General features: G+C 45.7%; 1 protein-coding gene across 3 annotated transcripts; it reads right to left on the bottom strand.

Moving 5' to 3' along the window:
• Nucleotides 1-594: 594 nt before the first annotated feature.
• Nucleotides 595-26,124, bottom strand: LOC144144490 (uncharacterized). 3 transcript variants are annotated; one of them, XM_077675969.1, is made up of 7 exons: nt 25,883-26,123; nt 25,756-25,815; nt 20,443-20,623; nt 19,129-19,338; nt 11,951-12,191; nt 4,617-4,681; nt 595-779 (listed from the first exon to the last, which is right to left on the bottom strand). In XM_077675969.1, the coding sequence occupies exons 1-7, from the start codon at nt 26,003-26,005 to the stop codon at nt 700-702; spliced, it is 960 nt and encodes a 319-aa protein (XP_077532095.1). In that variant the 5' UTR covers nt 26,006-26,123; the 3' UTR covers nt 595-699. The 3 variants fall into 3 exon arrangements, with proteins under 3 accessions (XP_077532095.1, XP_077532088.1, XP_077532078.1); XM_077675962.1 differs by having other exon boundaries at nt 595-782; nt 25,883-26,122; XM_077675952.1 differs by lacking the exon at nt 4,617-4,681 and having other exon boundaries at nt 595-782; nt 25,883-26,124.
• Between the last annotated feature and the right edge of the window lie 64 nt (nt 26,125-26,188).

The following is a 26,188-nucleotide window of genomic DNA, read 5'->3' as shown; positions in this document are numbered from 1 at the left end:
TTCGGTTGCTCGGTGTCTAAGGATCTAAAACGGAAATTTCTGCTGACATGCCACATATATTGCTCGCGCAATAACATTGCACACAAGATCCCACGCACGATCCATTGCACTGATGTCCCATAGTTCAACAAATCTCTCCAGCAACCTCGAAACACGATTCCGTGCCCTAAATGAAGCTCTACATGCTCTTCCAACGGGCCATACGTACTTGGCAAGTCTTTGCTCAGGTCGTGCCATGTTGACTACTTGTCTGTCTCTCCAACAATGTTAATCAATAATCACTGATTAGCGGTGCCTTAATACAATTTTTCCTCTAAATATTTCCAATTACAGTCGATCATGCTGCTGGAATGAACTACACAATCGTCTTGGATTTAAATACTAAAATTTCCCCAGCCTGGCACTGCTGAGGTACAGGCATATGGGTCCCGGTATTACCTCACTATAAGGAATGGACAGTCCCCCCCCTCTCACTTCAATACAGAAAATACAGTTGGCCCTCTTTCAGGCAGTTTGCACAGGAGGCTAAACCTGAGCAGGCAAATGTGTTCACCATCCCTGTTTCTCCTTACCAAACTACACCACAAAGCCACACACCTTTGAAATAGTTTTATTTAAATGAGATGTCCAAATAAATAAAAACATGACTGCATGCACCTGGTCTTGTGCTTCTCCATTTTGGCGCCGTCAAAAAAAAAATTACACGGGTTGCACGCTGGGCTTCACCTTGGTGCTGGCCGTATCGTGCTCCGATGCTGACGACGGAACAACTAGAGATTCTTCTGAAAGACAGACAAGGCCCCTTTCAGGTAGCGGCAGCTTTTGGGCTAGTTACAACAGTGCCTGCAGTTTTACCTACATGGCCAGTCCCCTGCCATGAACAGTTTTGATGCTAAACAGCCACGACACAAGGTTCAACTGTGAAACTGGCAAAGGCACATGCTACCAAGCAACGCAATGCAAATTCAGTGTGCCAGCCATACAGTCAGTACGTAGCCTAGGAAGGTGTGCGTGTTTTTAGAAAATGGCATTTGAGCAAAGCCCTCTATGACATTCCTCCCCCCCCCCCCCCTCCCCACCCCTTTAGAAAAAAATTTGAGGGCCTGAATGCACACAGAATCACAGAGGCCACACTGTCATGCTGGCCACTAAAAAATTCTATCAACAGCACATGCGAGTACTGCCCCATCATGTCTAAAAAACAGCCAAAGACCCTGTGCTTCGAACAGACCCTGAAGTGTGGACGAGAATCAAACACTGGCCAAAGTCGTACATGCCAAAGCTGGGATACCCAGCTTGCATTCTTGGCAGCCACAGGTTAATTTGATTGGTTAGTAACAGTCTTTTCAGGAGCACCGACAAGTGGGTAAGTTGGTATGGAGACATAGTGACTAAAAGCGCAGAAAAATGCCGGACAAAAAGAAGAACTACAAAGGACGACCGTTTTTCTGTGCTTTTAGTGGCTATGTCGTCTTTTCAGCACCACTGCATGCCAAAGGCAGCTCACAGAGATACCAATAAGTTGCACAGCAGCGCCTGGGCAGAACTTTGGGCTGCCAGTTCCTACACATAGTGCCATGGTATTAGCAATATGATGGCTTCAGTTGGCCATCACTACCTAGCAGTGCACTTGCACAAAACTACTCAAACAATTTCAGAAAAATGATTTGACTGATTGATTGATTGATTGATTGATTGATTGATTGATTGATTCAGTAGGGGGTTTAACGCACCGACGCTACACAGGCATGAGGGGCGCGCCGTAGTGGAGGGCTCCGGATTAATTTTGGCCACCTGGGGATCTTTAACACGCACCCAATTTTTCAGAAAAATTAATTCACAAGATAGCTTTTACAGAGGGGCAGCAGAAAGATTGCATCGTGATGATGATGATTACAGGTCCTCCCTTTGTATCATGACGTCGGCTGTCACCAACCGACTTGCCTGTGTTATTCTACTTACTTGTTCTACCCTTAACTAACGTAATGGGTTATCCACCCCCCCCCCCCCAACCTGTTTTAAACTCCCATCGCTTCCCCCCCCCTTCCTGCCCCCTTGCACACCTGTTTATCACCCCCCCCCCCCCTTCTGTTCTAAATTATTATTCGGTATATGTAGTACTACTCTTCCTACGTCCCACTCTCTTCCCTACTTTTCTTCCACCACCACTCCAGCCGCCTCTTCGTCAAATCTATGGCCCTTAAGTTGAGGCCCCCAACCCCTCAAACCAATTCCCAAAGCCTCCGTCAACGTCGTTACCCCATCGTTGCGCCGTGGTCGTATCTCTGTGCAGTTTATGCCAATATGCTCTACGGTTTCCCAATCCCTGCCACAGCATACACAAGTTTCGTTCTGTTGCCTATAGTTAGCCGCGTATGCCCGTGTCCTCAGACACACCGCCCGTGCTTCAAGGAGCAATGCCCTGCCTCACGTATTGCCATAGAAACGTTCATTCCTTATTTCTAGTATCTAGTATCATTCCTTATTTCTAGTATCTGTTCGCCTTCATCAGAAAAGCGGCCGCCGCGGCCGAGAAACAAACCTACATCCTCGTGCTCCGCAGCATAACGCCTTAGCCACTACTGGAAGACATTGGCTTGGCAACACAAAATTTCAATACCAATGTCCCCTACCCACTCTACCAGCTGCTTCTGGGTATCTCTGTAAATGCAAGTTTTATATAACCATAAAGACACCATACAACTTTGCTTTGATTGGCAGACTGACATGGCGGAACAAAAACCGTTCCAAGTTTAATGCAAACTGCATTTAATTGGGTAAGATAATAAGAAAAAACATAGGGGTGCAACATCCAAGGCATTTCTCACACTCACTCAGTGATATACAGTAAGACCTCGTTACAAGAGACACTGTTACAAGAGACACTTGGTTATAAGAGACATTTGAATGGAGGCACTTAGGTTGGTTTTCCTATGTTTACCATGTTAGCAACATTGCATACAAGGGACCTTGGTTAGAAGAGACAAGTTTTTTGGCTCCCGTGAGTGTCTCTTGCGACGAGGTGGTACTGTAGCCAGTATGGGTGTGGTTTTTATAACACAGCAACATGAAAGCACCACTCACTGGCCGTATACACTCAAAATCAAAACCAATATCAGAACTCCAGTCGCCCATTTTCTTAGAACACTGAAAGCTCAGCAAGGCTCTAGCTGTCCGATTCTCACCAAATATAGACCTAAACGGGACGCTAATCATCCAAACAAACTCACTACACAGGAAAAACTGTGCAGGTTTTACTAGGTTAAATGCCCATAGACTAATTTTTAGCTCCTACAGGACGGCGTCCCATAACATGTCATATTTTGCCTGCCTCCCCCTCCCACACACATCCCAAGGGAACTCTCGCACCTAATAGGTGCTAGAAAGAAAGTGGGTAATTTGAAATCTGTCCTTATTTTAAGCACAAATTCCTCTGCGGTGAAAGCATCATTTCCAACCAAACAAATTTGCAGTGCAGTATGAACTGCCCAACCATTCAAATAAAGCAAATTCGTGTGTTGTCTTAATGGTCCCTGTAAAGCTTTGCAAACTTGGAAGCAATTGAGGCAGCTAGCACGAGTCTCGCAGTAAACCGCACAGTTTACAGACGTTGCGCCCCCAAATTCTACTACAGTCCCAGTTGCTATGTCAGAATAACAATCTACGACCACCTTGATCATACTGTTAAAGGGGCCATGAAGACAAAGTACAGCTTTGTTTAATTTGGAAGAACTCAGCTCCATTGCAGCCACGAAAGACATTTTTTTAACAGAAAATCCACAGAAATATTGAGAGACATCCCAATTTCATGCCACAGTGACGCAATATGGGCAGGACTGACGTCATATGAGCCAGCACAGCAAACGTGTTAACTGCAGGTTGCCAAACTAAAGCCCCAGTAGAATCGACAAGCCACGTTTCTTGGCAATGGCTTTGGTCGACAGCCGCCAATCACACAAACAAGACTGTGACGTTATAGAGAAAAATCGCAAGACAGTGGCTGGGGAGTCCCCACTGCTCCATACATTTGCTTTAACATCTCCACTATTTGTTTGAAGTTTGTGGTAAAGCAGTAATGAACCAAACTTGTATTCTGTTTTCATGGCGCCTTTACACTGGGACAGGCAAAGGCTGTGTGTTGCAAATAGGCGAGTACAGTGGCTGCCCAAGCACCAGATGACAAAACCAACCGGCGACGTGACAAATCTTAACACAGTGCAGCTTGCCTAGCCCTACAACAGCCCCTTCCCAAGTTTCTCACAGCGCGTCCTAAGCTATTGTGGACAGATCAGTGTGGCCGACACCAGCAGCCTTTCAGCAGTGTGCCACCCTTCACTCACAGTTCATGCTGAGACTGCGCAAGCTAGGGTGGCACGCGGTTCCTCGCAAACCTCAGGGCCCCTTGAGAGCGCAACCACTTGTGGTTCACTGCTGCCGAGCGCTCTTGCGCCTCCTGGCATTTCTGCGCACTAAGCAACAGGCTCCAGGAGGGCCCCGCTTCGTGCTCACAAATCGTGGCCGTGCGAATGAAAAAGAAGGCCATTTATGCATCAAAGGGTCCTTTTAACTGCAGGGCCCTCAAAGCCCGCGCCAGAACTAGTACTGCCAAGACTTGCCTTGAAAGGAAAGGTCGCGCCTGACACACTCGCACAGCCAAGCAGTGGGGCAAGAGTCGGCAATGCTGCAATGAAATGGGCAATGATGGTGGGTGATTTTTGTGCACAAAGCAAAAGAAGGTCTGACGCTTGTTTTCTTTCATTTCAGGAGGGGGGTCACAAGAACTGAAGTTTCACATAAAACGGCAAATGCACGCTCTTGGTACTGAACGAGCCGAGTATTAGGTCCTTTGCAAAAGAAACATGAACATGCATTGAAATCGCCATAGGCGTGCGCACAGGGGGGGCAGGGGGGGCGTCATATGAAGGGGGGCGCCAAATTTGCCCCATACCTTGCCGATGTAACACATGAAAGTAAAAAATTCTGCTCAGAAATATTTTGTGTGTTGCAATTCCATCGCATTGAAATAAAAATTTTACGAACATCCCTCTTTGCACTGCGTTCGGACCGCTAGGCCTTCAGTGGGAAAAGGTCGGGAGTTGATGTAAAGGGGGGGGGGGGGGCGCAGCGCTAAGACTTTGCCCCCCCTAATCGAGAACTCTGCGCACGCCTATGGAAATCGCTAAAAACCTGAGGGAATATATGCCACTGTTACAGAACTAATTCCTCTTCAGCCTTGTACTATAATACAATTCCGGGCTACGTCAGGTGGGAAAAGAAGAAAACAGTTTTTCAGCGGAGAAAAGAAATATCAGCTTTATCACTACATACGGCCTTCAGCTGCATGCGTAATATTCAAATCGATCAAGCACTGCGGCATCAGCATAGGGAGTCCAAGCAATCCAGCCAGCAAGCCTTGGGCTCAATTTTTACACAGTATTAAGGGGAATTGCATTAGGGCACTGAGGACACCAAGTTCCAGCAGCCACGTTCGAACAGTCATTTTTACCTTCAATGCGAATACAAAGCAAATCATGATTTGCTTGGCTCGAAAGCTGCAAAAAAAAAAAAGGGAAACCAGCACCAGCCACAAACACTCAACTGGCTGTTCATTTACATTGCAACACATACATGCGGTATGCAATGGCGTCACAATGACGAAAATTTGAGATTACAATGATGCTAACTGTTCGAATATGAACACTGAACTAAATTTTTCCGGGAAAATTTTTTACCACTGTTCTCTAGGCGACCTGTTCAATGGATGCTGTTCAGGAACGAAATGTGGGACCTGATCGATAAATACATTCCACTAATTTCAAAGAGCAACGACGAAACTAACCTGGAGAAACTAACCAAAATGCTTGCGTATGAACACAAAGCACACTTTTATCCCATCTGCCGGGGTGAATTACGAAGGGTGGCAAGAAAGAAATAAATAAATAAAAAATACAGCGTGCCAAACCAGAAAAATATACCGGTTTGGTTACTGTTTGGGAAAATTCATTTTGTTCCGGTACGGCTTCGGTTCGGAAGCTTGAACCGGTTCGGGAACCGGTTCGGAGAGTTGAATTATCAGTGAGGTGCGAAAAACAGTTTTGTAGTTTAAAGCGACCGTAAAAAATATATACAGTTCCGGGGAATTCAAATTACTGCTTTTCCCCTGAAAAATTTGTGCAATTTTTAATGTAACAGTACGAAATTAGGCTATATATTAAGAAAAACAGATGTAGTGACGATTTACAAAGCTTTCTCCCGATTTTTCTTTTTTTCGTCGCTGTTGTTGAAGCGGCTGTCCTCTCGCTGCAATCGCCCTCCGCCTTGAACGTTAAACTCTAGAGCTAGGCCTGCGTTCCGATGCGTCACCTCTGTGCATTAGCAGAAGATGTGTTAAAATAGTGGTGTACTTTTTTCACCAGGGGGCAGATTTGTGGATGTGGTCTAGGGGTGTGGTGCAAATTTTTTTCGGCGATGAAATGAGTATAATAGACGATAATAAATAATAATATATTGACATCATAAAATAATAACAATAATCAATCACCTTTATTTACGCGCCCACAGAGAGGCAATAGACCATTATCAGCATCCGAACATAGTAATTTGTTAGGTCATTTAAGGTTTGCATAGAGGGGGACGGTGTTGAAGAATTCGGACAGACGGACGGAACGTGCCGGACCAAAATTTTCGCATTTAGGTAGCCCAAGAAAAACTATCATCTATAAAACTGACAATTATACCAGGCACCACAGCGCTCACTGCCTTCGCAGTGATGACACGTTTGGATATGTTACATGTTGGACTAAGGAAAGGATGTCGAGCAAAATCTACTTTTTGGTGTTTTGCTTACTCGATGGCTGAAGGCAGAATAAAAGAGAAATTATTCGTGTGGGAACTTGGTGCGGAATAATTTAAAATCATGCGGTGGGCCTTCCGTTTTTTGTTTTACCCTGAAACACACTTTCAAAAAATAATGGCGTGTTTGATGTTCTGAAGCATATCCTGTGCAACACCGTTACTGTAGGCCAGCAGAGAAGTTTAGACCACCTTGGGATCTTTAACGTGCATCTTAATCTGGACACATGGAAGTTTTCGTTTTTTGTATACATCAGAAAAACAGCAGCTGGGTGCAGTGATCTAACCCGTATCCTTGGGGTCAGCAGCTAACAGCTCAGCCATCGAGCAGCTCTCGAGGGCCCCATTTGTCAAGTACTTACACTTTTTAGGTGTGCGACCTTTTTTAAGCCAATTAAGAAATGAAACAAGCATGCACATTTCGGGTGGTGGCTTGCGCCGTTGCTCAGTGCAGCAATCCTGCAGATTGATTGTCCCTAAACAGCCACAGCGAGGGAAGGGAAAAGTCGATGTATGAGATCGCCTGCGGGCATGCCAAAAGTGTAATACTTCGTTTGCTCAGCCTTGCACTCTGCTCACGCTACCAGCAGTACCATACCTTTGCAACATTGGTTCCTGTAACGACGAAGAGAATGTTGATAGTGTTGTGGCTGATAAAAAAAAAGTGCATGGGAAGTTACGACGTTGATGGTGCATGAAAGAAAGCCCCCAACTGCATTGACCATGCATTATCAACAGCGCATGGAGGAACCGTTTCATCGTGAACAGGTAATTGTTATTTCTTTGTTCAGTTCAGTTCCAGTTTGGGTTCAGCGGGCTCAAAAAATAACAGTTCGGGTTCAGGTTCAGTTCGGGGGAAAATACCGTATTTACTCGCATAATTCTCCACCTTTTTTTTCGGAAAAGTGAACGCGAAGATAGGGGTGCGAGAATTATGCGGGGAAAAAAAATCCGGTGCACAGTGTTGCCAATTTGCCTTCTGCCAGTCTCGCTAAATGTAGCGGTCGTTTTTTGTATATGTAATCTAAGTGTTGCGAACAGCAGCTATTTCTTTTTATTTTATTATTTACAACGTAAACAGTCTCCCATCGATCAGCGATCATGAAATTGCCGCCTTTGCTTTCTTGCGCGCCCTATCTCGTCGTCGTCATGTGCGTGCCCTACTCCAGTAACGGACGTTGAAGTCGGTGACGCCGAAGTGCCTGCCTGCAGCGCGGTTGCTGTGTTCGATTGCGTACTCTATCGCTTTCAATTTGAAAGCGGCATTGTAGCTGGCGTTCTTCCCCATGGCGAAGCGGCACCAAGCACAAAACAAAGAGATCAAAAAGTTCTCAAAATGGCAGCGAGCTATCCACCACTGACGCGAGTGACTCACTGACTGCTGCTGCTCAACGACGGGACCACGACGGCGACACGACGACACGACAGCGGGCTGCGCGAACGCCGTCTAGTTGCGCACACGCGAAACCGGCTCAAGGACAGTAGGCAGTTTTAGCATATCGTTACCGTGTTTACGTTACCGTTTACCGTGTTTGAGGGAGTAGACTGCACAGCGTGAGAGTTACTGCGAACGGTAACTTACCGGCACAGGCTTCACCGTCGCCAGCACTTCCGGTAACACGGGAAACGGTAACGCAAACACGGTAACGATAAGCTAAAACTGCCTAGTGTGAGTAGCGGGCGCCTGTTAGGGAGTAGCCATGCAGGTTGTTGGGGCGCCTGGATGGCCTTGGATACACAGCGCTCTCCGCCGAACGGAGAGGCGGCGGGGGAGGGCATGCGTTGGAAAGCGCGTGCACCATGCGGGTTTCGCGAGCAGGCAACTTTCGCTGCTGCAAAGTTGGGGGTGCGAGGATTATGCGAGGAACCAAAAAATCCAAGTTTTGGTGGCTCACATTAGGGGCGCGAGGATTACGCGAGTGCGAGGATTACGCGAGTAAATACGGTATTGGTTCGGTTCCGGTTCGACACCCTGAAAAAAAGACGACTGCTACTAGCACTGCTAAAAAATATTTTCTTTGTGATTTCCCTTCAGTCTTCAAGCCAAATCCAAGAAAGTTGCTGGCATACGATTTCACCTCATAAAGCAGATAAGATGTTTACACGGGAATAACCGAATGGCTTTTGCAATCGAAGAGTGTCAAATAACATCGGACACCTACTACTTTGAACTGGTTTTCGCCAGGAAAGGTCATTCCAATGTCCGAATAGTCCCAAGACCGTGACTGCTCATTCAAAAAACCCATCGATACACCAGCTGAAGAGATTGCATCTGTCATTATGAGTAATAACTTCTTTGTGTCAGCCACAGCTTAGCTCCGCAAATGGCTCATTCATTTGCAATGTGGCCCTCTTGCCATGCATGACATTAGCCAAGAGCAGCCCATAGTTGCCCTAGAAAAGAGAGCACTGAGACAGTGCCAACTTGGGATAAAGGGAACAATGAAAATTACGAGGGACAGCACAGCAGTGCAGAGGGACGCACCGAGCTCAAGGGCTGGTCTGTGCTCGTGCAGAAAGCATCACTGCGACGCAATGGTAAACGCAAAGACGGCTGTCACACGGCATGGGCAACAGGTGCAAGGAGGAGCTGACCACAGAGCAAGGATGAGGGGCCCACAAGAGCGCACTGGGCTGTCCCAAAATGCAGTGCTTGCTTCATTTTAATGTGTGCTTGGCAAAGTTCCAGTTACAAACAACGCGAGCATTAGAATCGAATATGTAGGGATGGCACACCATAGGGACTCGGCCACAGACTTGTTCTCGCGCATCAGCTTCATATCCAAGAGACTTCCAGCAGATCATATGACCCCACACTGATACATTCCAGGGTTCGTACAGGCTTTAAAAGCGAAAATTCAAGGGTTTTCAAGGACTTTCAAGGACCAGAAAACACATTTTCAAGGCCCCCATCTAATGTTTTATATGGGATTATTTATAACTTTTTCAACACAATGCAAAATTTCGTTATTGCCCAATTCCTAAGCACATTAGTGCACATTTAGATTGGCGCTAACGGGTTCGTGAATGCTCCCCAGCTTTATTTTTTATTTCACAGTTGGCATTTAGAGGTATTTTTTTTCTTGGTGTTTTGCTGAGGCTGTTTGATTTCAAAACTTCATAATGTTGCTTGCATCTTCTGCTTTGTCACCAAGAGTTTGAGCTTAAAATAAATTAGCAAGTGTTGCTGCAAGGCAGGATGAACTATGTACACGTCTACCATTTGCACATAAAAGCAAACGCAGATGGAGCGTATGAGGCACAGCAAACATGCAATGAGCGGCCGTCCGCAGACTAAATGGAATATGCAAGATAGAGAAGAGAAGCCGGCTTTCACTGGATTGTATCGTGACATGGATTCTACTGAGGAATGCTGCTCCCAATGTTGCCTCGTAAGAATGACAATCCACCAAACTCGTAATTTCATGCAATACACTGAAACTTGATTGTTACAATGTTTCTTTGCATTTTTAACACCTAAAATCCACGACAAACCCTTTAAATTCTTGTGAAAAGACAGGGTCGTTGGTTCTCTCCAGAAAAATCAAGGGTTTTCAAGGACCATTTAAAAATTCCAGGACTTTCCAGGCCTTGAAATGGACACTTCTAAATTCAAGGGTTTTCAAGGTTTTCAAGGACCTGTGCGAACCCTGCATTCACATCGTCAAGTTCATTCATAGCAATTTAGCCCGTCACACCTCATTAATCTATGCAGGTTCTCTGTCAATAACTGCAAAGCTGGAGAGGCTTTGTGGTTTGCCTTAGAGCACTGCACGGGCCAGATTTTAAGGCCCGAGCCCGGTCCGAGCCCGCTTCGCAAAGCCCGAGCCCGACCCGGGCCCGTAACACCTAGCCCGTGCCCGGTCTGGGCCCGGGCAATCATAAGTGAGCCTGGCCCGAGCCCGGCCCGGGCCCACCATCTCAAGCCCAGGCCCGGCCCGGCCCGGTAATTCATTTTTGTGGTCTAGGGAAGGCCCGCGCGTGTGTGACCAGGCCCGGTCTTTGAGGTTGAAGACAGTTTGTTTATCAGACGGAGCATCTAGTCTGAACTGAAACGAAAATAAGGGTTTAAAAGTGCACGTATTTTAGCTTTCACCGTCTGCAGTTCACGCCACATCGGCCTAAAATAGCTCGTATTCTTACATGACAGACACCATCACCTTTGAAAACCAGACTCTAGGCAACTTCACGTGGTGGTCTCGGCCACAAGTTGGTATTGCTTAAATTTCTTTTGATCCGCATTTGAATCAACGAGTATGTACGCACGTTGAAATTGTTTGTTGTTGTTGATTGTAGGGTTTAACGCGCCGACGCAACGCAGGCGATGAGGCGTGCCGTAGTGGGGGGCTCCGGATTAATTTTGACCGCCTGGGGATCTTTACCGTGCGCTGAAATCCGCGCGTTGAAATACTTCCCCTCCAGTGATTGTTAAGCGGTGGTGTTTCTGTGGTACGCGAGTTTGATTCCCGACCACGGCAGCCGCATTTTGATTGGTGCGACATCTAGAACACACGTGTACATACATAGACATAGGTGCACAGCTCCAGGATGTCTGAATTAATTCCTTCCCCTCTTGGGCATTCCTTGTAATCGTATCTTTGGTATGTTATACACCAAGATATAAAATCTTGATGCAGTACAAGAAATGTCATTAAAATTGCAGTATAGCGACCATCAGACCTAGCAAAACACGTTTTTAAAACAATGCGTACAAATAACAGCAAGAAGTGCGCAAAAATAAACCAAGAATATTCATTTTGATGCTCTTTTCTACACTTCACGTCGGACCTATTAACGGCCATGCCTATGATTTGAAGCCCGAGCCCGGCCCGGGCCCGCGGCTTCGAGCCCGAGCCCGGCCCGGGCCCACGGCGTCGATAATCGACTTCAAACGGCCCGGCCCGGCCCGCGGGTCGGGTCGGGCCCGGGCTTTCGGGCCGGCCCGGGCCCGTGCAGGGCTCTAGTTTGCCTTGGCAACTCAGAACGTCAGCAACTGGCTTATCATATGAGAAGCTTCAGTTTACATGGCCAAACATTAGCGGCACACAGTGACGAGAGAGGTCTGCAATCAGAACAGCAGCCAAGGTTAAGCACTCACGTTATTAACCCAAATATTCGATTGTCCACTTGGCATATCTGAACTTCATCCACTGCGATGAATGATGAGACGGTGTCGTAGATGCGCTCTGGAGTCATGGTCTTGGGAAGACCCCTTATTTCCAGCAACCAGGGGATGGTCAGAGTCGAGGGACCCCCCGTCCCAGCGGGTGGCGCTGTTGGAGGGGCTGCAGTGGGAGGAAGAGTCTTCCTCCGATGGGGGGGATCCTGCCCACGGATTGCTGCAAACAAGATGAAAAAAAAAAAGTGTAAAAGGGGGGGGGAGGAGGGGGGGGGGGGACGATAACTGTGGTCTAGAGCTAAAAAAAAATTACTGTTACATAATGCCCTTTTTACTACTAATTCAGGGTATTTATCGTGCGGTGTAATCCCTTTCTAAATTCAATGGGTGAAAACCTGCAACTAAGGTGAGAATCTAAAAAATGGCAAGATCAGGCTTCAGTTACCCTCTTTCATATGTTCATGTTGAATTTTAATGCGAAAGCATTGTGGCACTTTGAGCGAAAACGCTGCCGTGACAGAAACGTGCAGATAAATTCCCGCTGGCTCACAGAAATGTGGCTCCTAAATGCCCATTTGCTGTGAATGCAACCAACGGCATGAGAATGCTGGTAATTGTACTGTTAAGGGGGGACGCTGGTCTTTGAACTTCTTTTAATTTTCAAATAAACTTTGTAAAACTTGTCAGCCTTGCTGCTTTTTTCCCACTGATTTCAGATATGCCATTACTTTTTTGGCGGGTCAATTAGTTCCCAAGATAATTAGAGATAATTAGCCATGTTGGTCAAACAAAAGACAAAATAATGTTGGTCATAAAACTGTAATCTTTATATTTCCTGATACTATGAGCCATGGTGAATGTAATAATCGAAGAAGTTTGTTTATGCATCGCTTGGAACTAATTTTACAGCTCATTGAACTTCGGTGGCCCCAGTGGCAAGGAACCATTTTGAGTGCCCATTTTAAACACCAAAGTCCAATGAGCTGTGAAATTACTTTCAAGCAATGCATCGAAAAACTGCTTCGATTATTGCATTCACGAGGGTCCATAGTATTGGAAAATATAAAGATTACAGTTTTATGACCAACATTGTTTTGTCTATTGTTTGGCCAAAAATGGCTAATTATCTCTAATTATCTTGGGAACTAATTGACCCACTGAAAAAATAATGGCATATTGGAAATCAGTGGGGAAAAAAATCAGCAAAACAGACAAGTTTCACAAAGTTTATTTGAAAATTAAGAGAAGTTGTTTTAAGACCAGCGTCTCCCCTTAATAGTAGTTAAAAAGGCTGATGATTATGAGAGGACATGTTTGGCAACTAGACAATTTATGCGTTCCCATCACAAGGAATGCTTAGGAGTCCTCATCAGTCCTCTTTTTTTTTTTTTGTCAAAACATAATTATGAGCATATTACATTTTGGGGCACAAAAAAGAGCACAAGCATGTGCACCAAAGGCAAGTACCAGTGGAAAAGGTAGTTTTCGAACACACACCACTGCTGCATGCCTTTAACGGGGCCATGAGGACAAAATGCAAGTTTGGTTCATTCGAAAGATTGCCTCGTTAGAATAGCACCGACACCACTTTTACTGCAAACTTCACTCAAATAAGCTATATAATTAGGAAAAAAGGCAATAACCATGCAAAAACCCAGCTCATTTCCCACAGTAGAACCTTGATGTATTATGCGGGCAGCTGTGAGATTGGCCGAGGCCAGCAAAAGCAAACACAATGTAGGCAGGGCCTTTAAGCTTGCACAATGACTTATTTGCGCTTAAATTTAATACATATTTTTATAGCAACAAGAATGGGGGGTAAACAATGGAAGTTACGAACGCACACGTAAACATTGAAGCACCAGTCTGTACTGCACGCACTATGCCGGTTATAACTTCACAGCCGCCCGACAAATTCAATTTACACTGACCAGCTGGCATAAGTGACATTGCCTTCTGTGATCTTGTTTGTCAAGCATACCCAGGGTTTCACAAAACAATTACTATCAACCGTAACAAAAATTAACCAGGTACAAATCCCGCCTTAAAACAAAGCAAGTGCGAACAGCAGTCCTGAGCCGTATTGTAGCGCCATCTAGGAGGAGTGATGGTAAACACAGGGGTGGAAGCAGGGTCTAGCTTTTTGGAGCAGGCACAGGAGCAGCAAAAGTCTTATTTTGGAGCAGCTTTGGAGCATCAAAAATCCCATTTTGGAGCAGGTTTGGAGCAGTTTAGGGGCTATTTCGGAGCACTTTTCGAGCTCACTGACTGCTTTAAATAATGCGGCTGAGCGCACTTTTAAGAGCAACTAATCCAAAAACTGCATGAAAAGTAGAATTGGGCAGAATTATTTAGCAGGAGCGCAATTAACCAAATAGGAGCTAGCACCTTCATATTACCCTTTATTTGGGACTGAAATCTGTTTTTTGCCAATTCCTTTAAGTGTACAGACTTTTTGGCTTTTATTTGTATAATAATCAACACTATGTTACTAACGGTGACTGCTTTTTTAATTTTTTTGGTAAAGTAGTTTCGAGATAAAACAATCGCGTGCAGTGGACCGCCCCGCTGCCGCCATCGCCGCAACCGCGAAATCAGGCGTCGCGAACGCGCCCTACCCGCGCGGCACTCGCCGAGCGCGCATTGTCTCCATCGATAGGCCCCAACACGAAGACGGGCGCCGTACAATATGATGCCGTATTCGTAGCAAGCTGCCGCCGCCGCGTCGACCGAGAAGGCAGGCAGCGAACAAAGACGGCGATTGCAGGACGCCTCATTTCGTGGTAGATCCGAAGGCGAAAGCGGGCACGGCATCCCATCAATACGCCCGCTTTCGCGGTCGAGTCAGGCCTCGTCGGCGCGCGAATGAGTACGGCGGCTGTGTGGCGCGCTGCATGCAACTGTTTTAGCTCCACACCACTTCTTTTATTAAAGCAGCGCGAAACATTCGGCTTCAAATGAACTTCTGATGCAAAAGGGCCGTTATTAACAGCGGAGCTGTGGTTACTGGCCGTAAGTTCGGGGTTCGTGCGCGCCGAAAATTCCAACCGAGGAACGCTAACGCGCACGTGTCCCGCAGCTCTGTACCTGACTCGACAGCGGAGTGGAAAGTGATAGCGGCCGCCGCAAAACTAGAGGAGTGTGCGCATGCGCTCAGTATCGTAGAAGAGCCCTTCGCGCGGAAGCTCGCGTCGTCGTGCGCATGCGCTCAGTATCGTACTATAGCCCACGCGCGCAGCGGCTTCGCAGTTCTCGGTTCGTGCAGGTCCCGAAAAATTAGAGTTCAATCACCAAAAACTACTGTGCGAAGGGGTCGTTCGTTTTACTTCGAGCAGCTGCAAATTGCAGAGGCCATGCCTCAAGTTATAACACTAGATAACTGTTCAAAGTACTTTTACTCGTGATGGTGACAGCCTTCCGGGAAAGCCGCGGCGATAACAACGTTGCGATAAACTCCACGAGGGAAGCACGAGTGCACTAAACTGCCGTGGCTATGGATTCGGCGTAGATGCGGCTGCGTCTATTATGGATGCGGCTGCGTCTATTATAATAGATAGATATGATAGATATACTGTTGCCGTTCCCTTTTAAGCGGGTGATCGACGGGAAATCCGGCGCTCCGGAAAGCCAGCGCTCAGTCTTGCCCGGACGACAAGACTCGGCTAAATTTGTTGTTGTATGCTCTCAATGGACAACAATCGCACAAATTGCCCTTTCTGCGCAGCTTGGCGCCGCAGGGCAAATTGGCACACAATGGCGCAATTGGCGCAGCAGTTCCACCCCTGTAAACAAGGTATTTCACTGCTCGCTCTCGCCCTAGTCAGCACATGCTTCAGTACCTGCCCTGGATATGCCATTGCAGACATCACGAAACACTTGACTCAGCGGGAAAATCAATATTTCGGCTTAAACAGTTCAACTGCTCAGTGAAAAAAGCATTGCTTGCTGCCGGACAAGTGATAGGGGCACTATAAAACACCAAATCTTTCAAATAAAACAAACTTGTATTTTGTGTTCGTGGTCCCTTAAGGACAAGCCCTACAACTGAGAGGCCCTTTAATTTGTTAAGAGGGAGGATACCTTTAAACAATAACTTTGCTCCTTGAGATATCTGAAGTAAATTTTCAGGGTAGTCTCATTGCATGAACATAAAAAAAAAAACCTTCAAACTGTCATTGAGCTGTGCATATTAGTTCTCAAGTTACAGGAATGCATCAAAATGCTTCATACGGGTGTTTATCCCACGCCTGGAGAATTTTCTAAATGTGCTGGTACTAAGCTGAGTCCTGGATAAGCAAGCACCTGATAGCAAGACAAAGACCTCCCCAGTTGTTTTGCCAGAAAACTTTAGCACAGCACTGAGGGCTGGGTGGCCTGGTGCAGCCGGAACTGCACCCGACCACTGCTTCATGCAGTGCTGACTCAACAGCGCTCAGTGACGCATGCGGCTCCCTGGGCACAAGGGACCACTGCACTCTGTGTCTTTGCTCTCAAGCAATGTTAAAGGAGAGAAAGCCTGCGGGAGTCACTACTGGTAAACGGGCCCCATAGCTTCGACAACCCAGCCCAGGAGTTTGCACCTGTGCCTCCACCTCGGCAGCCGTATGACAGCACCCCTAGCCAGCACCCTCTGGGCAACAAATGTCACTATGAGGCCCTGGTTCAGTTGATGTGACATGTCCGAATTTCACCACCTGCTTACTCGGGGCAACAAAGATACCACCGATACTCTTCCAAGTCTTTTTTTTAGAAGACTTCGAAGACAACAAGCTTGATTATTCGCATCCCAAAGCTTTCGAAATTGAGTCGGGGATTCTGGTGGCCTGACATTCTTCCCCTGATGTTAACAAAATAGTCAACAGAATGTATGACATCTACACGAGTGTCTGCTGGTGCTAACGTCTAAATGAGCATTTTCACCCAAGTTTGCCGAGTTTTCTCAAAGCTAGCTTTTCTCTCATGATGTACTGTTTACATAACCTACTGAATTTAAGGGATTATTAATCACTCGCAGCATCCGAAAGCTTATTAATTGTCAAGTGCAATAAAAGAACAATAAATTAACATTTGTTGTTCAGTATAAACTATTCTGCAGGTTATGTGACAAAAATATTTATAACATGACAATTCACATAGTCATAATTTTTGCAATCACAAAGCTAAACTTAAAGTATCACTGCAGTGCAGTTGCACTCTGCACAAGGAGGTATATGTAAGCTGGGATTGAGTGCATTCGCAATCAAAAAGTTGGCACATAACTTTGGCACAACACAAAAGTTGGTGCACGGCATAACTATTACTAGTTGAACCTTTATATAAGGCACATACCGGGGAGCAGTTTCTGTCTCTTATATGAGAGGTCTCTTATAAGCAAGGTACCATGTTTTCACTTACTGGTCAACCCCTAGTTTAAAATTAATGTGGAAACACTATGACTAAATAGTAAAATAAGCCACAAAAACACTACAGCATGTTGCGAAAGGTTTATTCTAATTTATGTTTTTCCCTGAGAATTTATGAAATAGTTCTGAATCTGTTTGCTTTATGACTGTATTTACAGTTTTTTACAATGGCTTCCATAAGCTTTCTTTTCTTTCAATGTCTGCAGAAGATGAAGAATCGTAGATGTCGAGTTCACAAGCCAGATGAATAACCAGAGCGCACAGCTTCTTCCGCTCTGTGCTCAGGCTATTCATCAGGCTTGCAGGACTCAACATCTGCAATGCTTCTTGATTGAGAGCTACGCAATTTGGAGAGCCTACTGCACTCCCGGTGGCTTGCGCAGACTCGCACACGCGTGGTCGCGCTCGTACGCATGGCGGTAAGCGCTTTAACCACTTTTGTACGTTGCATTTCCGTTGGCAGGGCTTCTCATTGTCGTTTTACAGCTGGCTAAACCACTGTGTGTTTGCTGAAGTTATAATAAACAGAGATTGCAGGTGCCTGTCTAACTGTAGGTGACTGGTGCCACTGCATCCAAAGTTAAAATGTCTGCTATGACCGAGATCGTTGACCAAAATTAAAGAATAACTTGTCCTTTATAACCAACTATCTCCTACATTTGATGTCTGTTATAAAAGAGGTCAATTTAATGGGAAAGATAGGGTGGCCATCCAGCTGGGTGAATAGTGTCTCTTATACCCGACTGTCTCTACACCCATGCCTCTTATGACGAGGTTGAACTGTATAAGTTTAGAACAGGTGTACAAGGCAGGTACAAAATGAGCCCAGCTGTGTTCCTCTCATTTTAGTGGAATAAAAACTGTTCTACATGGCACCATGAAACACTGCTAGGGCATCAAAATGAAAATTGCTGCATTCGCCAAGGAAATGGAAGCACGAGCAGCGATCCATTTCTTGCGTTTGAAAAGACACAAGGCCAAGGAGACCCATGTTGAGCTGATGGCGGTGAATGGTGAAAACGCTCCATCATCGCACCAGAATGGCACAAATCTACCGCTGCGCAGGCCTGGTGCCCACTTCGAATCGGCCGCCATGGCCTCCACAATTAACACAGCTGGCCGGTTTGAGTCTCACATGCTTATGCACTAAACATGCCCTTTCCTGAAAGCGTGCAAGATCGTGTGCTGCCAAGCAGTGGACTCATAAGTCAGCATACAATGGCAGCCAAACCCTGTGCCATCACTCTATATACTGTTTCCCTCTAGCTAGATGATGCAACAATAATGAAACAAACACTAAGTTTGATTTTTGGTTAAAATCTTTGTTCGGGTCTGAATGAAGAGCGAAACATAAATTTGGCCAGCTTAGAGCTAGAAAAATCATTCTATGTGTAGGTTTTGCAAGCACTGCTTCACCCGTTCTCGTACCTCAAAGAGATGAGAGTTTCAAGCTCGACTCTTGCACATAATCCTTCTTCTTGTACTTGCAAATGAAACACACACACAAAATCGTGTATATACTTCCACCGGGACCCAACATAAAACAAATTAAGACGGTGCTGTCAAGGCAGCGAGTCCAGAAAGCGGTGCCACGAGCAAGTATCATTTCATTTGTTTTGGGAAAAACATGGTGTTTAGGTTACAGGCCAACCCAGTTAGCACGAATAGGTGCAAAGCCCATGACCGCATGCCCACACAAGCATAATGCAGCAGCAGAGTCTTCACCACCAATCCCAGAGCGACAGCAGCCCTCACCCTCATTGCCCAGCTTTTTGTCATCCAAGGAAGGGCCCCGAGGGTGGGGCGTATGCTGCCAGGAGGTCCTCCACGGGTTCTCTTCATATGGGGCGACGTATTCCGATGGACTGAACGAGCTAGCCTTCCTGCGTGGCGTGCGTACAGGCCTGGGGGGTGGCCTGGGTGCACGCAGAGTCGGACCCTCCACACGCTTCCTGTCGCTAGAGCCTGCGGAAAGCGAGGAAAATTTTAAGTGCGAAAATTCCCATTTGAAAGGGTTTTATCTCTGACATAAGAAAAATCTCTCCCACAACTACCCCAACACAGTTGCAAAAATTTCCCCAATCAAAGTTGCAGGTGTTAATGAGACGTGAATTGTATCACGGAGATGCAAAATAGTAAACTTGACTGTTACAACTGTGCGCGGACCTTCCGTCCAGTCGTGGAGAGAGAGAACAGAGGGGCGACAGAACGGCCGGGTGCAGAAAAGGAAAAGCCATTAAGAGGCGCCTCTGGCCGTAACGGGACACCACGACTGGACGGAGGGGGCCGCTCGGAGAATTCCGGGAAGCGAGGGAGGGGCCCGGCTCCTGGTGACCGCCACAAGGGGAGAAAGCAACAAGAACGACTCGGAGGGGCCCACGGACGAGCATCGCTGTGGCGACTGCTCCAATTGGCTTCCAACGAGAAGTGTGAATAAACAGTTAACGAACGAACCAACGAAGTGCTTCTTTTGGGTCATTTCAAAAACCTACGACGACAGAAGAAGTATTCCTACAGGTACCACGGAAGTCCCTGGATTCTCAACAATGTCGTTTGAAACAAAATGTCAAATGGGTCCATATAGAAGGTTGCTCTGACAGTTACACTTGTAGCAACGTATTCCTGCTGGCACGGCCAACAGACTACCCCGAATGCTACTTACCATTTCATTGCCGAGTAAGCGAACAGGTACAACTGGTAAGCCAACGTTGCCAACATGTCCCTTCATTCCACTGCCCCCTTAGAAGGCTCCCCATGCAAAGCTAGCCACTCCGTGTACGATGGCTCCCCATGCAAAGCTTGCCACTCCAAACCTTACTGCATGCAGCAAACAAAGCTTTGCTGGGCACTCCAGGGGAGGATTCCCGACCCCCTTCCTCTCTCTTATTCCCATAATGCCTGCAGTAGGTTGGACATTGCCACGCAATTCTAACACAGACTGCCCATTCTCTTGCCTCCCCTCAACACAGCCCATTGCTCTCATCCTGCCTGCAAGCCCCTTTTCCTCGCTCAATGGCCAATCTTGCTTAGCACGACACAAGTTGCAGGCGTGCAAGAAAAAGTGCGCACCCGGGGTTGCTGCTGCCTTGCGGGGGGCATCCACTGCACGTGAAGGAGGCCAGCGTGGCTGGGATGGCGACATCACCTGGGGCTGGTCACGAAGCATAACTGTTGGCGGCGGCGGGCGGCGCACCCGATCAACCCTGGGCAAGCTCTGAGGTGCAAACCTCCCCTTCTGCGGCTCCTTTCCCTGTAGAATTTGAGCAAAGTGCATGTATTACAGTCATTGTAAAAGTGGCAACTTCAACCCACACAAGCAAGCACTCGAAATCACCAATGCCTACCACCTTAGCACTTGTCCCATTCGCCCATAACAGTCACGACCAAGCTCCTGGGATCAGATGTGAAGCAAAAAAAGCAAACATAGCCTCAAAGCACAAAATATTGTACAAAGAAATCAAATACACAAAGCAAATGATGTCGGAATGCTTTGAATTGCGTGCACCAATTTCACATGCGGTACCTCACAACACGTGATGCTTTTTACTTTTCACTGAAGCGTGGCGCTTAAAGTGAAGCACAATGTGATGAACTGTACAAGTGCACATTTGAATTTGATATCCTACATGCTTCATCGGCAATACGAGAAAATTAAGTGGAAAAACGATGAGTGGTGTTGAAAAGCTGGACTGTTCCATATTTTCTGTTCCTTCTCTACCTCCAGTAAAGCTTTTGCCAAGCACGAATGGTGCCCAAGCAAAGCAAAGTTACAAACCCCCTTATTTACACACCACTATCATATGTCCCTTTTTTTTCCTCAGCAGTTTAGCAACAGACAATCACAGCTACTTTCACTCTGATGAAAGGACAGTGCATAGTTACCGATTTTTGTCACAGCCTTCCAAAAAAAATTTTTCTCCTCCTGTTTGGTGGTGCATATAGGCCAAGCATGTCTTCGCAATGCTACGCAATGCCGCTGCAGTTTTATTAATCCGCCAACTGGGGTCACTCAGTGTACCAGTAGCAAATATGCACTTCGCTAGGGCAAACACACCCCGCAATACATGATGCCCTCCCTCACTGTTCAGAAGCATTTGAAAGGGACACCAAAGATCAATTAATAAGGGACACTGCTCTTTAAAAATCTTTTTCTAATTTTTAAGTAAACTCTGTGAAGCTTTTCAGTCTTGCTGCTTTTTCCCCACTGATTTCAAATAGTATAACATTATGTTTTCATTCGGTCAATTAGTTTGCAAGATAATTAGAGATAATTAGTCATTTTTGGAGGAACAACAGACAAAAAAGTGTTAGTCATAGCACTGTAATCTTTACATTTTCTAACACTATGAACACTGGGGAGTGCAATAAGAGAATCGCTTTTTTGATGCACCGCTTGGAACTAATTTTACAGCTCATTAAACTTTGGTGGCGCCAGTGGCAAGGAACCATTTTGAGTGCCCATTTCAAACTCCAAAGTTTAATGAGCTGTAAAATTAGTTCCCAGCACTGTATCAAAAAACCAATTCTCTTATTGCACTCACCAGTGTTCATAGTGTTGGAAAATGTAAAGATTACAGTGTTACGACTAACACTATTTTATCTATTGTTCCTCCAAAAATGACTAATTATCTCGAGAACTAATTGACCAACTGAAAAAATAATGCCACATTTGAAATCAGTGGGGGAAAAGCAGCAAGACTGACATGTTTAACAGAGTTTACTTAAAAATTAAAGGAAATAGTTTTAAAAGCCATGTCCCCCCCTTAAATCCTTGGTCTTACACAAAAAATAGTCTTTTATAGCTTCAGTGGAGTACAATTAACTACAAAAGGTGCTTTCTCAAATTTAGAGCCCAACTGTTTCTTAATTCAATCTAATTACCCTGTGACAATGCTTTTACTCAGGGTGCGGAACGAAATGTTTTTTGTTCCAGTTTCTGTTCCATTCTATAAATAAAAGTTCCATTCCAGTTCAGCTCCAGAACGAAAAAAATAATGGTTCATAACTAATCATAACGGTTCGTGTTGGCGTGCAAGAAAAACTGACAGTTATAAAATTAGGTTACAAAATTAAGCGACACTTTTTTTTTTTGTAAAAATCTCTTAAATAGCTCAACTGCACAAGAAAAAAAAAAAAAAAAAAACGCCGCCTAAGCCCTTTTTGCCCTATACCCCTTGATGGTGCAGCTGCAAATGATGCTCCAATTTCCACCCTGGTCCCCAGAAACTAAATGCAGGTAGTCCATCACCTGACACCCAGGTTTGATTGAGACACTGCCAAAGGAAAAATCTTAGAGCGCTATTTGTTCCGGGGCACCCATTGGGGTGAAGTATACAATTGTTAGGTGCAAACACTCCAAGTCTCTAGAAAACCAGCATGCTGTGCACGTACATCAATTCTTGAGTATGTTGCCTTGGTCTGGGACCCAAACACTGAAACTCTTACGAATAAATTTGAGGCAAATCAATATCCTGCTGCATGCTTTGTTCCGGACGTTGCATAGTTGTTACATTATCGTTACAAATTTAAAACGTTCTGGCTCATGGGGCACTCTAAAACTCTAGCACACCTGTTCTCTGTGTTTAATCTTAAAACACTGTATGACAGGAGGTAGAAACGGATCAACATCAGTACCTTCAGCTACCCCAAGCTATCCAGATGAAGGGATAACAGCAAAAAAATTAATGAATATTTGTGGCGCACATCCGCATTCCAAGTGTCTTTATCATAAAAACTATTGAAGATAAAATGATCTGCTCAACACAGTTCTCTCCGCCCCTTAAAAATGTTTTTGGCAGCACTATGGCTGAACTTGCGTACAAGCACAACATGACCTGTAGCTGCTCCCATTGAGTGTGCGGCTGTAATCGGCTGTTTTTGCTTCTAATTACGTATGCAGCTGTAATGCCGCCCAACATTGTATTTTTTATTATTGTGTTGTGTTTCAGAATAATCTCGTTTGTTCATGTATAACACCCCCTACAACAATGACATTGGCCGAATGTAGGTACCGTATTTTCGCGCGAATAACCGGCACCAAAAATGAAAAAATTTCAGTGGCAAAGTAGGGGTGCGGATAATACGCAGGGTTTTTCCTTTAATACAGTTTCTCGGCAACGTGCGTTGTGCCGTGAAGCTCCTACGCAGTAACACTGACTAAGCCTTCCATGGCAGCGATTGCGAAAAACTACAAGGACAAGGAAGAAAAAACAAGGATGAGCGCACTCTAACAACTGAATTTTATTAGTGACTTGAGACTTTCCCCTTGCAGTCAGTGTATTTTATTTGCTAAATATACACTTTTTCTGTCTACATAGTATGTGATGTGCTGCTTGAGCAGTAGCTTTGGTGCAGCCTGTCCTGCATCAAATGTGGGGCAATACGCGAGGATTTTTTTTCTTTATCAGCGGGCTGAAAGAGGGGTGTGGATTATATGCAGGGGCAGGTTATACCCACAAAAATATGGTATGTTAATAAATAAGTAAATAAATAAATAAGGCCACGATGTCTGCATTGCAGCAAGCTCTCCATGGCAAACATGCGGGGAGCTCAGCACTGACAATCGAGATAGACGGAGAGAGGGCAGCAGCGAGACGAAAGGTGATTTTATGCCAGCGAAAATGAATCCGGAAATACCCGAACTTTCCGGTCAAACAAGAAACCGAAACGAACATTTTTCGGTTCCACTCCTGAACTAAATAATAAATAACGTTACGTTTTCGTTTCAGTTCCAGTGAGAAATATCTTTTTTCTTTTCATTTTTCAGTTCCCGTTTTCGTTCTGTTCTAACACCCTGCTTGTACCTCACAACTTGCAAATAACGCAGCACCCTTTCTGGCAGTAATAGCAAAACAATTGTTGCCAGAACTAAGCATTGTTTATAAACTGAAAAGTGCAAATTGTCAAGCTTTCTTTACAACCGCCCCATTAACAAAGTCGATTGATTCCCTTTCAAAAATCTATGACAACGTCACATCATACCACAAGAAATGGCCAGCAGTGACAACACTGGTCTTCAGGGCTTCACACTGTGAAGCTCTTGAGGAGGATTCCCAGTGCATTCCTCATTGAAACAAAGTGGCAAGAGCATAGAATATGATGACAGGCAACTGCAGGTGCCTGATGACACCTGTCACTATACACTCTCTCATCCCCTCTGTAACCCACGTCATGGCGAGAGAACTGAATGTCACCCACTCCTGACATCAGCGAGTAGTAGCTAGATGACACATCGTTCTCACTCTCCTGAGGGGGATAAAGTAGATTCTTCCCCTGCATACGCTGGACAAGGATCAATGACATGCCATAACATTTTGCCTATTCTGCACCCCATGTTGTTCACTTGAGATTGACATTACTGATGGGAGGAGCGGGATGGCCACTGTCTCTCTTGAGGAGTAAGTAATCTCCCCTCTCACCCCATTGGTGATGAGCGGTTCTTGTAACAACATTACTTTTTGTACGAGGCCAGGTGCACATTACCTTCTCAGCATACAGCAGATTTCAATCGATTCAATGCTTCTTAGTGACGGTGTACACTTAGCACCTCTCACCTAGCAAAGTGCGAGATAACTTGCACTTTTTGGCAGGTCTCTTTTCCTTTCCTATTACCACTGCCCCTAGTTTTACACTGGCCAAATAGCAGCCATGTCGCCAGAACCACAATGCCAGCACCACTACTCCAGAGATTTTTTTATGTCAAAGCCGCATGAAATTCCAAATTGCCGTTTTGATAACTGGTAAACCGTCGTAGAAAAACTGTGAGATGTAGTTCCACCTTGCTGCAAGTGATAATCATTTCCAAAACAGCGTCACGGGATATGTTTCCACGAGAGAACAAGAAAACAGACGCGGCCAAAGCGAGCACACCACCTGCACTATATTTTATCTGTCGTTTGAACACTTACAACAGGCATTCGAAACCGCACTGAGGGGATGTTTCGCTTGCAGTTGCTCAGCCAAAAAATAAAGCATCACCAAATGAAACAAAATGACTGAAAATCGTTTCATACTTTTGAACGATTTTTAGCTGTCCCTGTGCGTTACTTGCGTTACTGCAGGTTAATGCGAATTTGTGTCTTTCTAAAACACGAGCTTGACAGTAACAATCATCTGTGTGCGAGTGCAGCGTAACTCTATGGCGAGTGCTGTAAACTAGGCCTTGCACCGCGTTCTCTAGGCCAGTCGCCCCACCAAAATCGGGAAGCCGAAAAAAAACAAAAAGAATCGATCATGTTTTCACAGAACAGAGAAACTGGATACCTGCACATCGCGAACCTGAATGCTGCACCAACCGAACTAGTTTATGTCGTGCAGGCGAATCGAAAGGACTCTGTGACATGTTGGGTGGAAACACCTGAAAATGACACCGAATTCACTCACAGACAATTGGTTCATAGGATGTGGCCTGCCTCGTCCCGCGCCGTAGGTGGTGTCAACGATCTGAAAGCAAACATGGCAAATGATTTAGGTTCGACAACACAATGCGAGTAACGAAAAAAAAACTTACAATGTTTACAACGTGCTCCGGCTCACACTCTTGGTGCGCCTTCACAGACTGCAATGGCGGTGCCTTCTTCACGATGGAAGCGTAGTGTCTGTCGCGGCACCAACACCGCGGTGTGGACTCCATGAGATCCACGGAGCTCGCGCTGGGCACGGCACGTGCGCTGACGGGGACAACCGAAAATTAAATTGACGAAATCACGCGCGTTAAGAAACTTATGACGCGCGTGCGCCGACAAGCTCATGGTTGCCAGAGTAATCAGACCTGACGTGTCTAAACGTTGTGCGGTCGGTATTCGTAAAAAGATAA

This window comes from Haemaphysalis longicornis, unplaced genomic scaffold (genome assembly GCF_048455015.1).
Source record: "Haemaphysalis longicornis isolate Haplotype H1 unplaced genomic scaffold, Haemaphysalis longicornis Haplotype H1 scaffold_1, whole genome shotgun sequence".
NCBI lineage: Eukaryota > Metazoa > Arthropoda > Arachnida > Ixodida > Ixodidae > Haemaphysalis > Haemaphysalis longicornis.
The sequence above is the reverse complement of the archived record's forward strand: the minus strand, read 5'-3'. Positions and strand labels throughout refer to the sequence as shown.